We start from the raw sequence: 13,972 nt of genomic DNA on the forward strand, positions 1-13,972 counted from the left end.
TCTGAACACGAGCTAGCCACCCCACCATGCTCTGGCTGGCACCTCCCTGGGAAATGGCCTTTGATTTCAGCAGCAGACGGAAGTCATTTGTCCTGGTCTCTTGATGGAACATCTTAATGTTGGTATCTCATTTCCCTAAAGTGCCCCCAAAGAGTTCCTTTAATATTCCGAGGGTTGTGAAAGAAATGGGCTTAAGAGCTTTTAGTATAAGCTTGCAGTTTGTTTTTAATTAAAATCATGTCATGTGTGCAAAATAACAACTTGGGGTAGACGAGCAGGTTTGTGAAGCAGCAAAGGATTAATGTCAGAGCTCAGCCCTGCTGACTTCTCAGGAAAACTCACTCTCCGCTCACATGGCACATCTTCATGATGAAAAAGAGAGGGCGGGGGGGGGGGGTGGCTGGAGAGAAGGAAGGTGCATGTGCACGCTCATCAAAGGGAGAGAGAATTGGGAAAATGCAGTTTTGCCTGTGATGTCAGCCTTATGATGTGTATGTTCCTGAAGGTGGAGTGGGCCAGGTACGAGGGGGCTTCAAAAAGTTCATGGCAAATTCCTTGTTTTTAATCCAAAGTTGCCAGAAACATTTTGTACTCTTCCTGTTAGACCTGTGTCCCCAGCTCTACCTCCAAGGCAAAAGCCACCCCCTTGGTTCGTGCGCTCCAGAGGCCTCCAGTGAGTGCTGCTGGTGTGCCAGCACAGTAGTGCTGGTGCTCGTCTGACTCACCACCGGAGTGGTGGTTCAGCTTGTAGGGAATGGAAACCCTCGTCTCATCTTTCCAGTCGAATCTTGAAGTCTGACATGGGCAGCCGCAGTCCTGCCATCCCTGGGTTCTGTGTTAAGGAAGATTTTGCTTGTTTATACCTCTGATTTTTTTAACATTAGAGATTTATACCTGGGAGAAAGGGGAAATATATAAGCTGGACTTTGGAAATCAAAAGGTTGACTTAAAAAAATATGGCACATCCTCATTAGTCCAGGGACAGTCTCCCCGTCTGTCACTCAGAACACCAAGTTTGATTCTCCAATGGGAGGCCATTGGCCCTTTCCCCCCAAAAGCCCAGTTGGTATACTGATCTCGTTGTTGGATTACCAACCTCAGGGTTGGTGGTTGGGACCCACCAGTCACTCTGTAGGAGAGAGATGAGCTAGCTGCTCCAGGAAATCTGTATAGTCTAAGAAACCCTATGGAGACTTCTCTGCCCTCTCGCGCAGGAAAGAAAGTGCTTTCCAAAATTAAAGTAGATGATAAACTAAAGTCTAGGAAGGCGATAGCCGTGTCTGTCTTTCTCCTCACTGCTTAGCACAATGGCTACAGTAGAGTAGATATTTTAAAATGCATTGAATGAGGAAACGAGATAAAGGAATATATCATCTTAGAGATGGAATTGTTTTCTATGAAAAAATCTGCCTTTTGTCAGGATTATTTATATCATATAATCATGATTTATGATAGCCAAAATTGGGTCTAACAAAACATTCAGCTTTAGGGGAATGTTCAACTACGGATGGAATTGTGTGGCACTCATTGAAATGCCCTGGTACTGTCGTGGTTACAAGTTGGGCTGAGATATGCAAGGTCAGCTGTTCAAAACCATCAGCAGCAACTCCAGTGAAAGCCTGGAGTTACAGTTACAGTCTTGGAAACCAACGGGGTTGTGCTGAGTCAGCATTGATGCGTTGACAGTGAGTTGATGAAAGTGGCACATCTAAAGGAATTATTGCAATGTAAGACATACGTGAGCACACAGAAACAAACCCTTTCTAAAGTGGCGCTCACAGTGTGAGTGTACAGGCAACTGCGTCCAGCAGAAGAGACTGAATGAACGGGCTGTGCCGGAAGGAAGAATTTATAGGCAATGTGTTCCTTTCTTCCTACTGTATTTTTTATGTTTTCTCCAGTGATGAGTCACTCATTTTATATGGGGGGGAAATTTCAAACTAAATCCTATTGTCAAGAGTGCCAAGGAATGAAAAATACGCTGAGCCATTTCAGAAAGGATATTTTATTTTACAGAAAACTGGTTCCAGTGAAACAGAAGTTGAAGTCATAAGTGTTGTGGAAGAACACGGATTTGAGATTCTGGAAGATTCTGTATTTTGAGTGTTATTGTGACAATCTCCTGTGACAAGGACCTGGAGTGCTGAGAAGATGGGACTGCTGTTTCTAGTCTTAATGTAGCTGGAAGGCAATGCACACCCGAAAGTTCCAGGCTTATATCTTTGAGAAGTGTGGCTGCTCCAGCAAAGGCTCCTCAGTCACAGCAGGTGATGGCAACTGAGCAGTCTCCCCTGTGGTTTGCTTCCCCTTTCTGCTCACTCTGAAAAAGCCAGTGCCTTCTCCATGCCAGCCTGTGAGAGCGGCACCAGTTACCACAGACTTCTACTGTGTAGGAGATTGTCTGTAAAACTTCTGTCAGTGATGCCGGCTTGTACTTCTGGCAGGACAATTTGGCGATCTAAGCTGCCAATGGTGATATTCAGCTTAAATCTCCAGAAGAGAGTGTTTTATATCAACCTGAGCAAACCATGAACTTGAACTCAAGATGGTGTTTTCTATAGCAAGTGCGTGCCGTGGCACTTCTGTGTGCGTGTTTTCCTGGGGTGCATTTTCTTCCATGTAGCATGGGGGTAGAGGTGAGGGGTGAGGATGAAGAGGCAACTGAAATTATCTCTAGCTCCACAGACCTGATCCAAGTAGCACCATTTCAGACAAATGAATTATTATTATTAATTCTTTTCTTGGGGAGCTCTTATCAATCTTATATCAATCCATAATTCAGTTGTATTAAGCATACTTATACATATGTCACCATCAAAATTTCTCAAACATTTTCTTTCTACTTGAGCCCTTGGTATCAGCTCTTTTTACCCCCTCCCTCTCATCCTTGTGAATTCTTGATCAATTATATATTATTATTGTTATTTTGTATCTTACACCGTCCATTGTCTCCCTTAACCCACATTTATTTGTTCCCCTCATGGAGGGGTGTGTGTGTGTGTGTGTGTGTGTGTGTGTGTGTGTGTGATATCCAACGTTGTGATCAGTTTCCCCTTTCTCCCCCTCCCTGCCTTCTGCCTCCCTCATGGAATCACTACTTTCATTGCTGTTCTTGAGGGGTTTCTCTGTCCTGTGTTCCATGTGTCGAGAGTTCTTATCTTTACCAGTGTAGCTACTCCAGTCTAGCCAGATTTGTAGGTAGAACTGGGTCATGATAGTGGGGCAGAGGAGAGCATTCAGGAACTAGAGCAGTGGTTCTCAACCTTCTGAATGTCGTGACCCTTTAATACAGTTCCTCATGTTGTGGTGACACCCCAATGATACAATTATTTTTGTTGCTATTTCATAACTGTAATTTTGCTACTGTTATGAATGGGCGACTTGTGAAAGAAAGGGTTGTTTGACCCCCAAAGGGGTCCTGACCCACAGGATGAGAACTGCTGAACTAGAGGAACGCTGTGTTTCATTAGTACTGCACTGCATCCTGCTTGAATCATCCCTTCCTGCAACCCTTCTGTGAGGGGTTGTCCAATTGTCTACAGATGGACTTTGGGCCTCCATTCTAACTTCCTTGGTTTGCATTGATATAGTTGTTTGTTTTGGATCTTTTGATACCTGATCCCATCAACACCTCATGATCACACAGCCAGTGCATTTCTTCCATATGGGCTTAATTGCTTCCCTGCTAGATGGCTGCTTTTTCAACATCAAGCCTTTAAGACCCCAGATGCTATATCCTTTGATAGCCAGGCACCATCCTCTTTCTTTCTTTCTTTTTTTCTTCCTTCCTTCCTTCCTTCCTTTCTTTCCTTGTTTCTTTCTTTTTCCTGTCTGCTGGGCTCCACTGCACCATCCTCTTTCTTCACCGCATTTGTTTATGCACCCATTCTCAGACAAATGAATTTAAAAACCAAGAGAGTGAGGCCATCACCTCATATCAAAATGCAGGACAGGGTTTTATTCCTAGATTTTGTTCTCGAAGTCCCCTCGCATGAGTCTACGGCCACATCGGCGTATTTGTTGCGACAGTGTATGCTCATTGGCAGGTCGGAGCGGGCAGAGAGAACATTCCGTACTTGAAAGAATCACAGTGATCATAATTCCCGCGGGCTCTGAGGAGGAAAGGAACTCAGGGCGGGGCCAGGAAAGAGCTGACATAGCCAGTTTTGATCTATGAAAAGGCACACATTGATTCCAAACACTCCAAAGAGCAATCTTTTCAGAGCAGCCCATAACCATTTCTGCTGCCCACAGAGTTGGGTCCCTGAGACGAGGGTCCAGAAGTGACAGCTCTTAGTTTGGGGTGAGGTTGGAGGCAGTGTTGGCTCCCAAGCTTCTGTTGTCAAATCAGACACGTCACACCCACACCATGTTGGATCCTTTCAGGCCTGCAGGGCTGGTCTTGCTACCACCTATTATAGATGCAGTCACTGAGGTGCCAAGACAATGTCACATAGGAAGTGGCATTGCTAGGAGTTGGATACTGGGGTCAAGTACCCCTAATAACATGGAGGAGTTGGGGAGGAAGAAGCTGGATTCTGAGGTCTACCTAGGAAAGTCACTGAAATGATGGGGCCGATAGCAATACTGCAGTGATTGGCAAGATGTCTGATTGCCCAAATCAGACTCTTCTATGTGAATGGTAGTCAGAACCTGGCTTTCAGTTGTGGGCTGCATCAGAATCAGCTAGAGGGCTGGTGAAAACAGGTAAATCACGGCTTCCTTTCACCAGAGTTTCTGCATGAACAGGTCTGGGGAAGGGCTTACATTTGTGTTTCTAACAATTTCCCAGGTGATGCTGATGTTGCTGCTCTAGGACCATGTTTTGAGAATGACTTCCCCAAGTGATTCTATTGAATATCAAAAGTTGAAAGCCAGTTGCTTGAAAAAGCATTAGAAAAAGCCTGCTAAAACAGACAAAAACAAATGCAAAGTTATGCTCCTTTGGGCTTAAAACTCCTTGTCTAATCAGTTTCAAACCCGAGCCTCAAAACCTAGGATTGGGGAAATCATGCTGGAAGAAGGCTGAAAGAGAAGAAGGAAATCATTCCAAAATGCGGCCAGCTCTTTGTTTGATGGTGTGGTATTCACTTCCAAGAGGTCGTCTTCCACCTCCCCAGCCAGCAATCATCGGGCCCGCCACCCTTCTGAAGCACGCCCAGGCCGCTGGATCTCAGTGAGTGGATATCCACAGCGTGGCAGCCCCTGTGGCCCCTCACTGGACTATGAGCTTCTTCCTGACTTCTGGGCTTGTGAAACCCATTCTTTGGGAACCCATATCTAAAGTCACCTCCTCCGTGAAGCCTGCAAAAACATTCTGCATCCACACATTCCCTGACCCAATCATTCTCAAAGCATTTGCTCTCCACTTAAGCCCTTTGCATCAGGTCCCCCTTTTTTTCCGCTTTATACAATTGATGTATGTATATGTATGGATTGTGATAAGAGTTGTATGAGCCCCTAATAAAATGTAAAAAAAGAAAATGATTAGGGCAAAGAATGTACAGATGTGCTTTGTACAATTTATGTATGTATATGTATGGATTGTGATGAGTTGTATGAGTCCCTAATAAAATGTTTTTTAAAAAAAAGAAATGCATTCCAGAAAAAAAAGAGAGTGGTGCAAAGACAAATTCAAGTGAGGTTAAAAAATACAGTCTTGGGGTAAGAAATGGGCAAGTGTCCTAAATCTGTAGAGTTATTCCATATATGCTGCTTTGTATGTATATTAAAAAGCTAAAATACAGAAAAAAAATCTGCAACTCATTGCCTTTCCTGGACCTACCCCACTGTAGGATATTTAAGTATCACCCAAGGGTTTCATTAAACTGTGGATTCTGATTCAGTCTATGGGGCAGGAAATTCGAATTCTCAGCAGGGGTTCTAAGTGGGTTGAACTGATTCCAAGCCCTAGATGGAAGCTCATTAACAATTATGGAGAGTCAGTCTCATGCTGATTAGAAAATGATTGGCACCAGAAGACTCCTGGGTCTGAAGACCAGGCTTGAGTGGTCTGGCTCTTTGCTGACAATGTGGCCAAATTGTCACATAAAATTTGCTGTTGGGGAGGAGCTGGGCTTCAGAAATGGTGTGTTATGGGCGGCCTGTACTGCTTTTGTAGAGAATCCTGGTGGTACTCTGGGGTAAGTTTTGGGCTACTAACTGGAAGGTTTATGACTCAAACCCATCAGCTTATCTATCCATGGGAGAAAGGTGAGGCGCTCTGCTTCCATAAAGATTGACAGCCAGGGAAACCCTATGTAGGGTGACTGACTTGGAACCAATTTGATCATGATGCTTGTTTTGGTTTGTCTTGTTAATTAAGTTTTTGGAGTTTCTGAATGACAGGAGTGCAAATGACAAAAGTACCTGATTGCTACGTGAAAGTTTGTAGGCTTGAATCCATTCAGAGAAACTTGGAAGAAAGGTTTGATAACCTACGGTACATCTAAAAATCAGTTACTAAAAGCCTATGGAACACAGTTGTATATCATACATGTGGTCAGAATTGCCTCAATGACAAGTATTTTTTTATCATATTCTCATTAACTCTGTCATAGAAATCCCAAGGTTTTGAATGTTCCAGGTATTGGGTAGAGAGCTACTGTCTTCTCCTTTCCTTTTTAGTCCAATCTATTACAGTGGGTAAATCTGCTGCACAAGAAATCTTTAAAGTGTTGAAAAACAAAGATGTTACTTTAAGGACTGAGATGCGCCTGCCCTAAGCCATGGTATTTTTAGTTCCTCAAAAGCTGGCGGAAGTTGGACATTGGATACAGAAGACTGAAGAAGAATCAATGCATTTGAATGATGGTGCTGGAGAAGAATTTTGAAAGTACCATGGACGGCCAAAGAACAAACAGACCCATCTCAGGAAAAGTACAGCCAGAGTGATCCTTAGAGGCAAGGAGGGCCAGACTGTGTCTCAAGCACTTTGGAGATAGTATCAGGAGCGATCGGTCCCTAGAGAAGGACATCACTCTTAGTAAAGCAGCGGAGGAAGGCCTTCGACAAGAGGCATGGACACAGTGGCTACGTCAATGGGCTCAAACATAAGAACAATTGTGAAGGCGGCACCGAACCAAGAAGGGTTTTGTCCTCTTGTTCATAGTGCGGCTACTACTAGACTCGATTGGATGGCACCCAACAACAATTTCTGTAGTAGTTTCAATTCAATCAGTGCAAACCTGGGGCTGGGTACTGGCAAGATTGGAGGGTGAGATTCCCTTTTGCCAAGAGCTAACCACCTGAACCTAATTGACATGCCTCACTGCCTCAAGTCATTTATGCAAGGCTATGGAAGAATCCCACTTCTGCCAAGAACACCCTGATTAAAAAATCCGAAGGTTTTGTGGTGAGACTTATGTCAGGACCATGGTGGAATTAATAAACCTTAGGTTCTAATTTGTTAAAGAAAAAAGTCGATGGCTGGAAGTGAGAACCGAGAACCGAAAACAATCTTTGATAGCATGAGTAAAGGTGAAAAACCTAATTAGAAGAGGACTTTGTGTTAGCTTGAGTATCTTTTTATTCTTGTTTCCAAGTTCAACAAAATGAGTTCCATGGTACAGACTTTTTGAAAAGTCACTCATTTCTCTAGAATTTTATATTGAACTGAAAGACACACTGGTGTTTTCCAAGACGTCTCTAGACAATCTGAATGTACATATGGTTTTGAATGAGGTTTTAATGTCAGTGACAGTAAATGGTCTGTCTGCAAAGTATATTTCTCATCCCTGCCCAACTATATTTCTGTGTGGCCAGTATCTCTCCACTAAGATAATTTCTGTAGCATCCTTACTGAACTCACAGCTTTCAACATTTTTATCCTTTCAAGGAAATATGTAAAAGGCACATCTTATTATGCTTCTCCTTGTCTAAAATGTTTAAATAACTCCCTTTAACCTCCAGGTAAAAGAGCTTTTTCAGACAAAGGCCGGGGGAGGAGGGTTGGAGAAAAATACGAGGAGCTGATACCAAGGGCTCAAGTAGATAGAAAATATTTTGAAAATGATGATAGCAACAAATGTAAAAATGTGCTTGACACAATGGATGAATGTATAAATTGTGATAAGAGTTGTATGAGCCCCCAATGAAATGATTAAAAAGATGACAAAAGACAGGGTCCACATGAGGGAGGGGGGAGCGGGGAGGGAAGGGAAAAAAAAGAGGACCTGATGCAAAGGGCTTAAGTGGAGAGCAAATACTTTGAAAATGATTAGGGCAAAGAATGTACGGATGTGCTTTATACAATTGATGTATGTATATGTATGGATTGTGATAAGAGTTGTATGAGCCCCTAAAAATGTCTTATAAATAAATAAATAAAAGACAGGGTCCATATGACCTAACTTCCTAGTGACTTTCCAGCCATAGTCCCAATGAGTTTTGAATCTACTGTTTTGAAATTTGTTAAGGTTGAAAAGCTGATTGTTTATCTTCAAACTCCATGTGTTTCAATGTTCCAGGCCTCCTCTGATTAAACTTTCTCTGGTGGAAAAAGCCTTTCAACCTTTGTTTCATGTTGTTGACTTGGTTTTAACTTTTACCTCCCTGCTCTTCACCAACAAAAGTCTTCCTCAATGTCTAGCTTGGACTAAATTCCCCTCTGTGTTTCCATGGCACCACCTACTTACTTTCATTTTATTACTCTTTTTACCTTAGCAGAGTTCCTGTCTCATGGATGTGGGAGCACTGTGAGGTCAAGGACAGCGTCTCTTTTATCTTCGTGGACTTCAGCACAGACAGGGGCTGGTTTTTAGCAGATTCTGAAGGAGAGTTTCTGAACAGTATACTGGAGTAGAAAACCATATTCAACTTAGATTCTAAAGAATAAACTCAAAAGAGTGGACTCATTAAATAAAGTTGAGGGTACAGCAGAGACTCCTGGTCGCGGGAGCTGAATAAAAGGGCCCTGGTGATGCTGTGGACTGATAACCATAAGATAGGTCTTTCAAATCCACGAGCCAACCCATGAGACTGCCTGCTCCTGTAATAGTTACACTACCCAAAACTGTGAATAGGACCATGATGGCTCAGAATCAACTAGTGGGCAATGGGTCTTTGGTGGGGAGCTTACTAGTATAGTAAGAATGCACAGTCAGTGCTTTATTCTACAGCACTAAATTAAAAAAGAAAAGATTTCTACCTGCCAGGAGATAAAATGAAAGAAACCATAAACCTGGGAGGAAATCTGCTGGATATGAATCAGCAACAGGTGTTGGTATCAAGGGTTGGTAAACTTCTTAGAAGTTCGGGCTGTTTTGCTTTTATGGACCATACAGTTTCTGTTGCAACTGCGTACCTCTGCCACGTGGTGCAAAAGCAGCCATGCATTATGTCAGTGAATGAGGGCAGCGATGTTCTAATCTATCTTAATTTACAAGAAGAGGATGGGGAGAGCCTGATTTGGACCGCAGACCAATATTTATTTGTACATAGTACAACAGATGCAAAACATGTGGCATTTGAGAATGTGGATTTTAAAAATTACTTTTTTTCTTAGAAAACCAATAATTTGGGGAAAATAGCTTCAAATAAAAACCATTCTACTGCAAGGACTGCAAAAATATTGACGGGAGTGTGTCTGGCTGAGCTTGGCCTTGTTATAAGTTGCTGTATGTTTGCAAGAGACAGGCCCAGAACTCTGTCCACACTTTTATGTGCTCTCACTTACCACACCACCTTTAAAATCCGGCCTGCTTCCATCTCCTCCAGGCAACCCAGGAGGCAAGACCATTACTCCTATGCAGTCTATTTCTCCAGAGTCCAACACAGTGCCTGACTTTTAGGAAACATGCAACCCCTTACTTGTTGGCAAACAAAAGAGGAACAATCTGAACATTTCAAACTGCCAGCTACTTACTCTCAGCTATTTGGTCCTAAAGACTGATAAATGCTACAGTGATGAATTATTTGTTCTCCAACTGGCTTTGTTCCAGCCCTGGCTATGTTCTACGCATGCTCATTAAAATAAAACTAACAAACCCCAGCCAGTTGGTATCAAGTGTCACTCACAGCGACCCTATAGGTTGAGGAGAATTGCTCTGGAAGGCTCACAGGGCTGCGATCTATACGGAAGCAGAGCGCACATCTTCCTCCCTCCTCCCACCGAGCAGCTGGTGGGTTCCAACTGCCACCCTCTCCCTGGACCCCTGCGTGCTTCGCCCCTGTGCACCAGGGCTCATCACTCGTTTTCAGAACCCTTTACAACATCCCTGGAGCATCGCACCCTCCTTGCCCGTAAGTTTGGCTTTCTCTCTAGAAACATCCCTTTCTCTTACCAGTCCTGGCTCTCACTCCATCCCTCCTCTTCATCCTTGCACAACCCGGAAAAAGCGGCTATGCACCCTCAGAGCTACTATCTTCAGGTCCAACAGCAGACTCGTGTACTTTGCTTCATCAATTCATTACTTCAGAGGAAACACATCTTCCTTCTTGCCCAAGGTTGCGAAATACAGCAAAAAATATACCAGACTTAATGGAAATTTGAATTTCAAATATTGCATCATGTATTCTTATACTAACAAGAGTACTGATTTGTCATATGAAATGCAAGCTTTAACATTGGACCTCTTATATTTGGAAATTGTCCCTCAGTATATACACTCCTGGGATACCTAAGTCCTTGATGCTCAGGTTATTGGCATATAACCAACACATATCCCTCTGCATAAAAGTATCTCTATATTATTTATAAGACCTAATAAAATTAAATTCTATGTCAATAGCACTTTGCACTCTGTCTTAATCTTTGAGAGTTTGCTTTGACCATTTAATTTTGCCTCCCACCCAATGTTTTTTATCCCTGGTAATAGAATTTGGGGGTGTAGGACCTACTGTTACAGAGGGGCCTCTTGTATTAACAGCCTGGTGGTGCAAATGAGTAAACACCTATTAACCAATAGGTTAGCTGTGGAAGCCAGTAGCCTTGGTCTCCCCCTTGGAAGCTCTATGGGGCTGTTCTACTCTCTCCTATAAGTTTGCTGTGAGTTGGAATCAACTCAGTGGCAGTGGGTTGTGTTGTCATTCTAATAGTACAGGGGAACTCAAGTTTGAAGAAATAACTCAGCCACCTAAAGTAAAACAACAAATAGGAAAGATCTTCCGTTTGCATTATAAAAAGAAGTCATTAGGTGGGGTCACTTCTGAGCAGAAATCACAGAGCCTTCAACCCACAAATCCCTGGGGTTCCTTATTGCTATGTTGCCTACCTTAGTGGGAATACCCACAGATATTTTTCAACAACTTGTACATAGTTTTCTGGGAAGCTCACTACTCTTTTTGTAAAATGCAGACCATTGTCTCTCTAGAATTGAGCTTTGGTGGCCTAATGGTTCTGAGTTGGGCTTTGATACACATGGTCAGCAGTTTGAAACCACCAGCTGCTCAATGGAATAAAGATGGGACTTTCTACTTCCATTAACAATTATAGTCTTGGAAACTCACAGTGGCAGTTTACCCGGGCCTATAGGATCATTATTGAGTCAACACCAACTTGGCATTGAGTTTGTTTGAGGGTGATCTATCTAGATATAAATATGGCTGTAAACACAGAGATGTAGATCGACAAACTGTAGACTTTAATCTTCATTTGTAAGTGCTTTTCATTCTCAACACTCTGTAAGCAAGGCTGTATTACCTGCATCTTGTATGTTGATAGTAAGCTTTCCTGCAGCCCTGACGGGAGTTCTTCAGGCAGTTCCGATCCTCTGACTACAGGAAGCAACACAAGGAACAACTCTGAGGAAAGCCTGCCACTGGGATGTGTGCTTCTCCTGACTTTAATTTGAAACCACATAGTGTCTCCTTGTCCACTTTGAAATGATTGCTCTTGGTCTATGTACATGTCCCACGTGGACATAGTTAAGTTTGCTCAAAGTGAAGAGTGCTTGAAGCACTTGCTGACACTTACTGATGCAGCTCAGTGATTATAGCCTGCAGTATGGTGTACCTCAACTTAGTGAAAATAAAAATCTGTACAACTAGACCTAGGATGGGCTGTAGATTTATCAAGCATAATCATGATTGATAGAGAAAACCTGGAAGTTGTCAAGGATTTCATTGGACCTGGATCCATAATCAACACCATGGTGGTATTAGTTAAGAAATCAAAAGCCAAATGAGGAGCTGATGCCAAGGGCTCAAGTAGAAAGAAAATATTTTGAAAATGATGACAACATATGTACAAATATGCTTGACACAATGGGTATATGTTTGGATTGTGATAAGAGTTGCATGAGCCCCCAATAAAGTAATATATAAAAAGAAACCAAAAGGCATTTTGCTTGTGGGAAACCTGCAAAAGACCTCTTTAAAATGTTGAAGAACAATGATGTCATTGCGAGGACTAAGTTGAACATGGCATGGTATTTTCATATGACTCTTATGTATGAGAAAGCTGGTAATAAATGACGAAGACCAAAGTACTGGTATAAAAACAAACAAATCTGATTTGGAAGAAGTAGTGAGTCTCCCTAATTTTGGACATGTTATCAGGAGGAACCTAGAGAAGAATGTTGTGTCTCTGAACAACAACATGGATGCAGACAACTTCTTTCGGTGGTATTCTGTGTTAGTTCATTTGGGTGGCTTCAAAAGACAACTTACTAAAAAAGTATCGTGTAAAGATCAGCTAGCTCAAATAGCTCATTTTCCCCTTAGTCTCTTAAACAAGATTGAAGCTAATGAAGATAATTTTTATCGAATAAGTTGCAATTGAGGATGGGTCTTAGATTTACTAACATGATCCAGAGAGCAAGATCCAGTCAAAACAGTGGAGATCTGCTGTCCCAAAGAGGTCAACTTATTCTCACTCACTCATTGCCTTCTAGTCGAGCCTCCCTTCGTGACCCTGTAGGAAAGGACAGAATGAACCCTGTGGATCTCCAAGGCCGTAACTGTTTATGGGAGCAGAAAGCCTCCTTTTACTCCCTATGTGGGTTAAGATTACAGACCTGGTATTTAGCAACCCACTTGTCACCCACTAGACAACACGGGCTCCTTCAAATGTTTAAAAAGAGAGAGACTCCTTTTGGAGTTCCAAAGAGGAGATCTCAATAGATTTTGTCCAGAGATGCAGGACAACCATAAGGGCTTATCACGAAGAAGCCTTAAGAAACGGGAAACAACACTGGTGAGAAAAGGCCCAGGGGAAGATGCAGCGAAGAATGTATACATGTTTCCCCCACCAAGGCCATGTACCTGTTCATTTTTCAACAGTAGCAAAGGCTGCTTTTAGGAGGATTTCACTGGGGACAGTTTACCATCCACTCTACAGCCTTGATCTTGCCACTTCAGACATTTTTTTGTTCTCCAAACACAAAGAACATTTCAAAAGAACCAAATTTGAAGCTCCTAATTCTTCAAGGAAGGGTCAGACATGAAAAGATTGCCTTCTGAACTGTCTAGATCTAGATTAGTGGCTCTCAACCTTCCTCACGTTGTGACCCTTTAATACCGTTCCTCATGTGGTGGTGACCCCCCAACCATAAAAGTATTTTCATTGCTACTTCTTCACTGTAATTTTGCTATTGTTATGAATCGGGTGACCCCTGTGAAAGGGTTGTTTGACCTCCAAAGGGGTCAAGACCCAGAGGTTGAAAACCGCTGATCTAGATTATAGGTTCTCCAACTTATTCAGCCTACCACCCCTTTTCAGAAAAGAAAAATTACTCAATAGCCCCCAGGAAATTAAAAACTATTGTACTATAGCCCATAGTCCAGGTTAAAGTGCAGGTATCTGCTTTTGCAAGCATTATGGGGGTGGTATCACCCCCCAGATTTAAAGGAAGTGATATTATTGATCGAATGAAAGCTATGTCAAGAAGCAATAGTTGCACATTTCGAAATGTTTGTTTAACAAAAGCTTCTATGATTGTGTAACAATATTTTTGGCTTCACCTGGTACATTATTTTGGAGTGGAGCCTTGGAGCCAAGCCCCATCAATTGAACTCCTGGCCTTTCTGCTCA

At 42.6% G+C, this 13,972-nt stretch overlaps 1 protein-coding gene across 1 annotated transcript in view; it reads left to right on the forward strand.

Annotated features, from left to right (window-relative positions):
- IL5RA (interleukin 5 receptor subunit alpha) overlaps positions 1–2,103 on the forward strand; it is a 57,545-nt gene extending 55,442 nt beyond the window's left edge. The window contains exon 12 of the mRNA XM_075550874.1: positions 2,017–2,103. Within this exon, the coding sequence (XP_075406989.1) occupies positions 2,017–2,103 (87 nt within the window). The remainder of the gene's footprint in view (positions 1–2,016) is intronic.
- Positions 2,104–13,972: the final 11,869 nt, after the last annotated feature.

This window comes from Tenrec ecaudatus, chromosome 5 (assembly GCF_050624435.1).
Source record: "Tenrec ecaudatus isolate mTenEca1 chromosome 5, mTenEca1.hap1, whole genome shotgun sequence".
Taxonomy (NCBI): domain Eukaryota; kingdom Metazoa; phylum Chordata; class Mammalia; order Afrosoricida; family Tenrecidae; genus Tenrec; species Tenrec ecaudatus.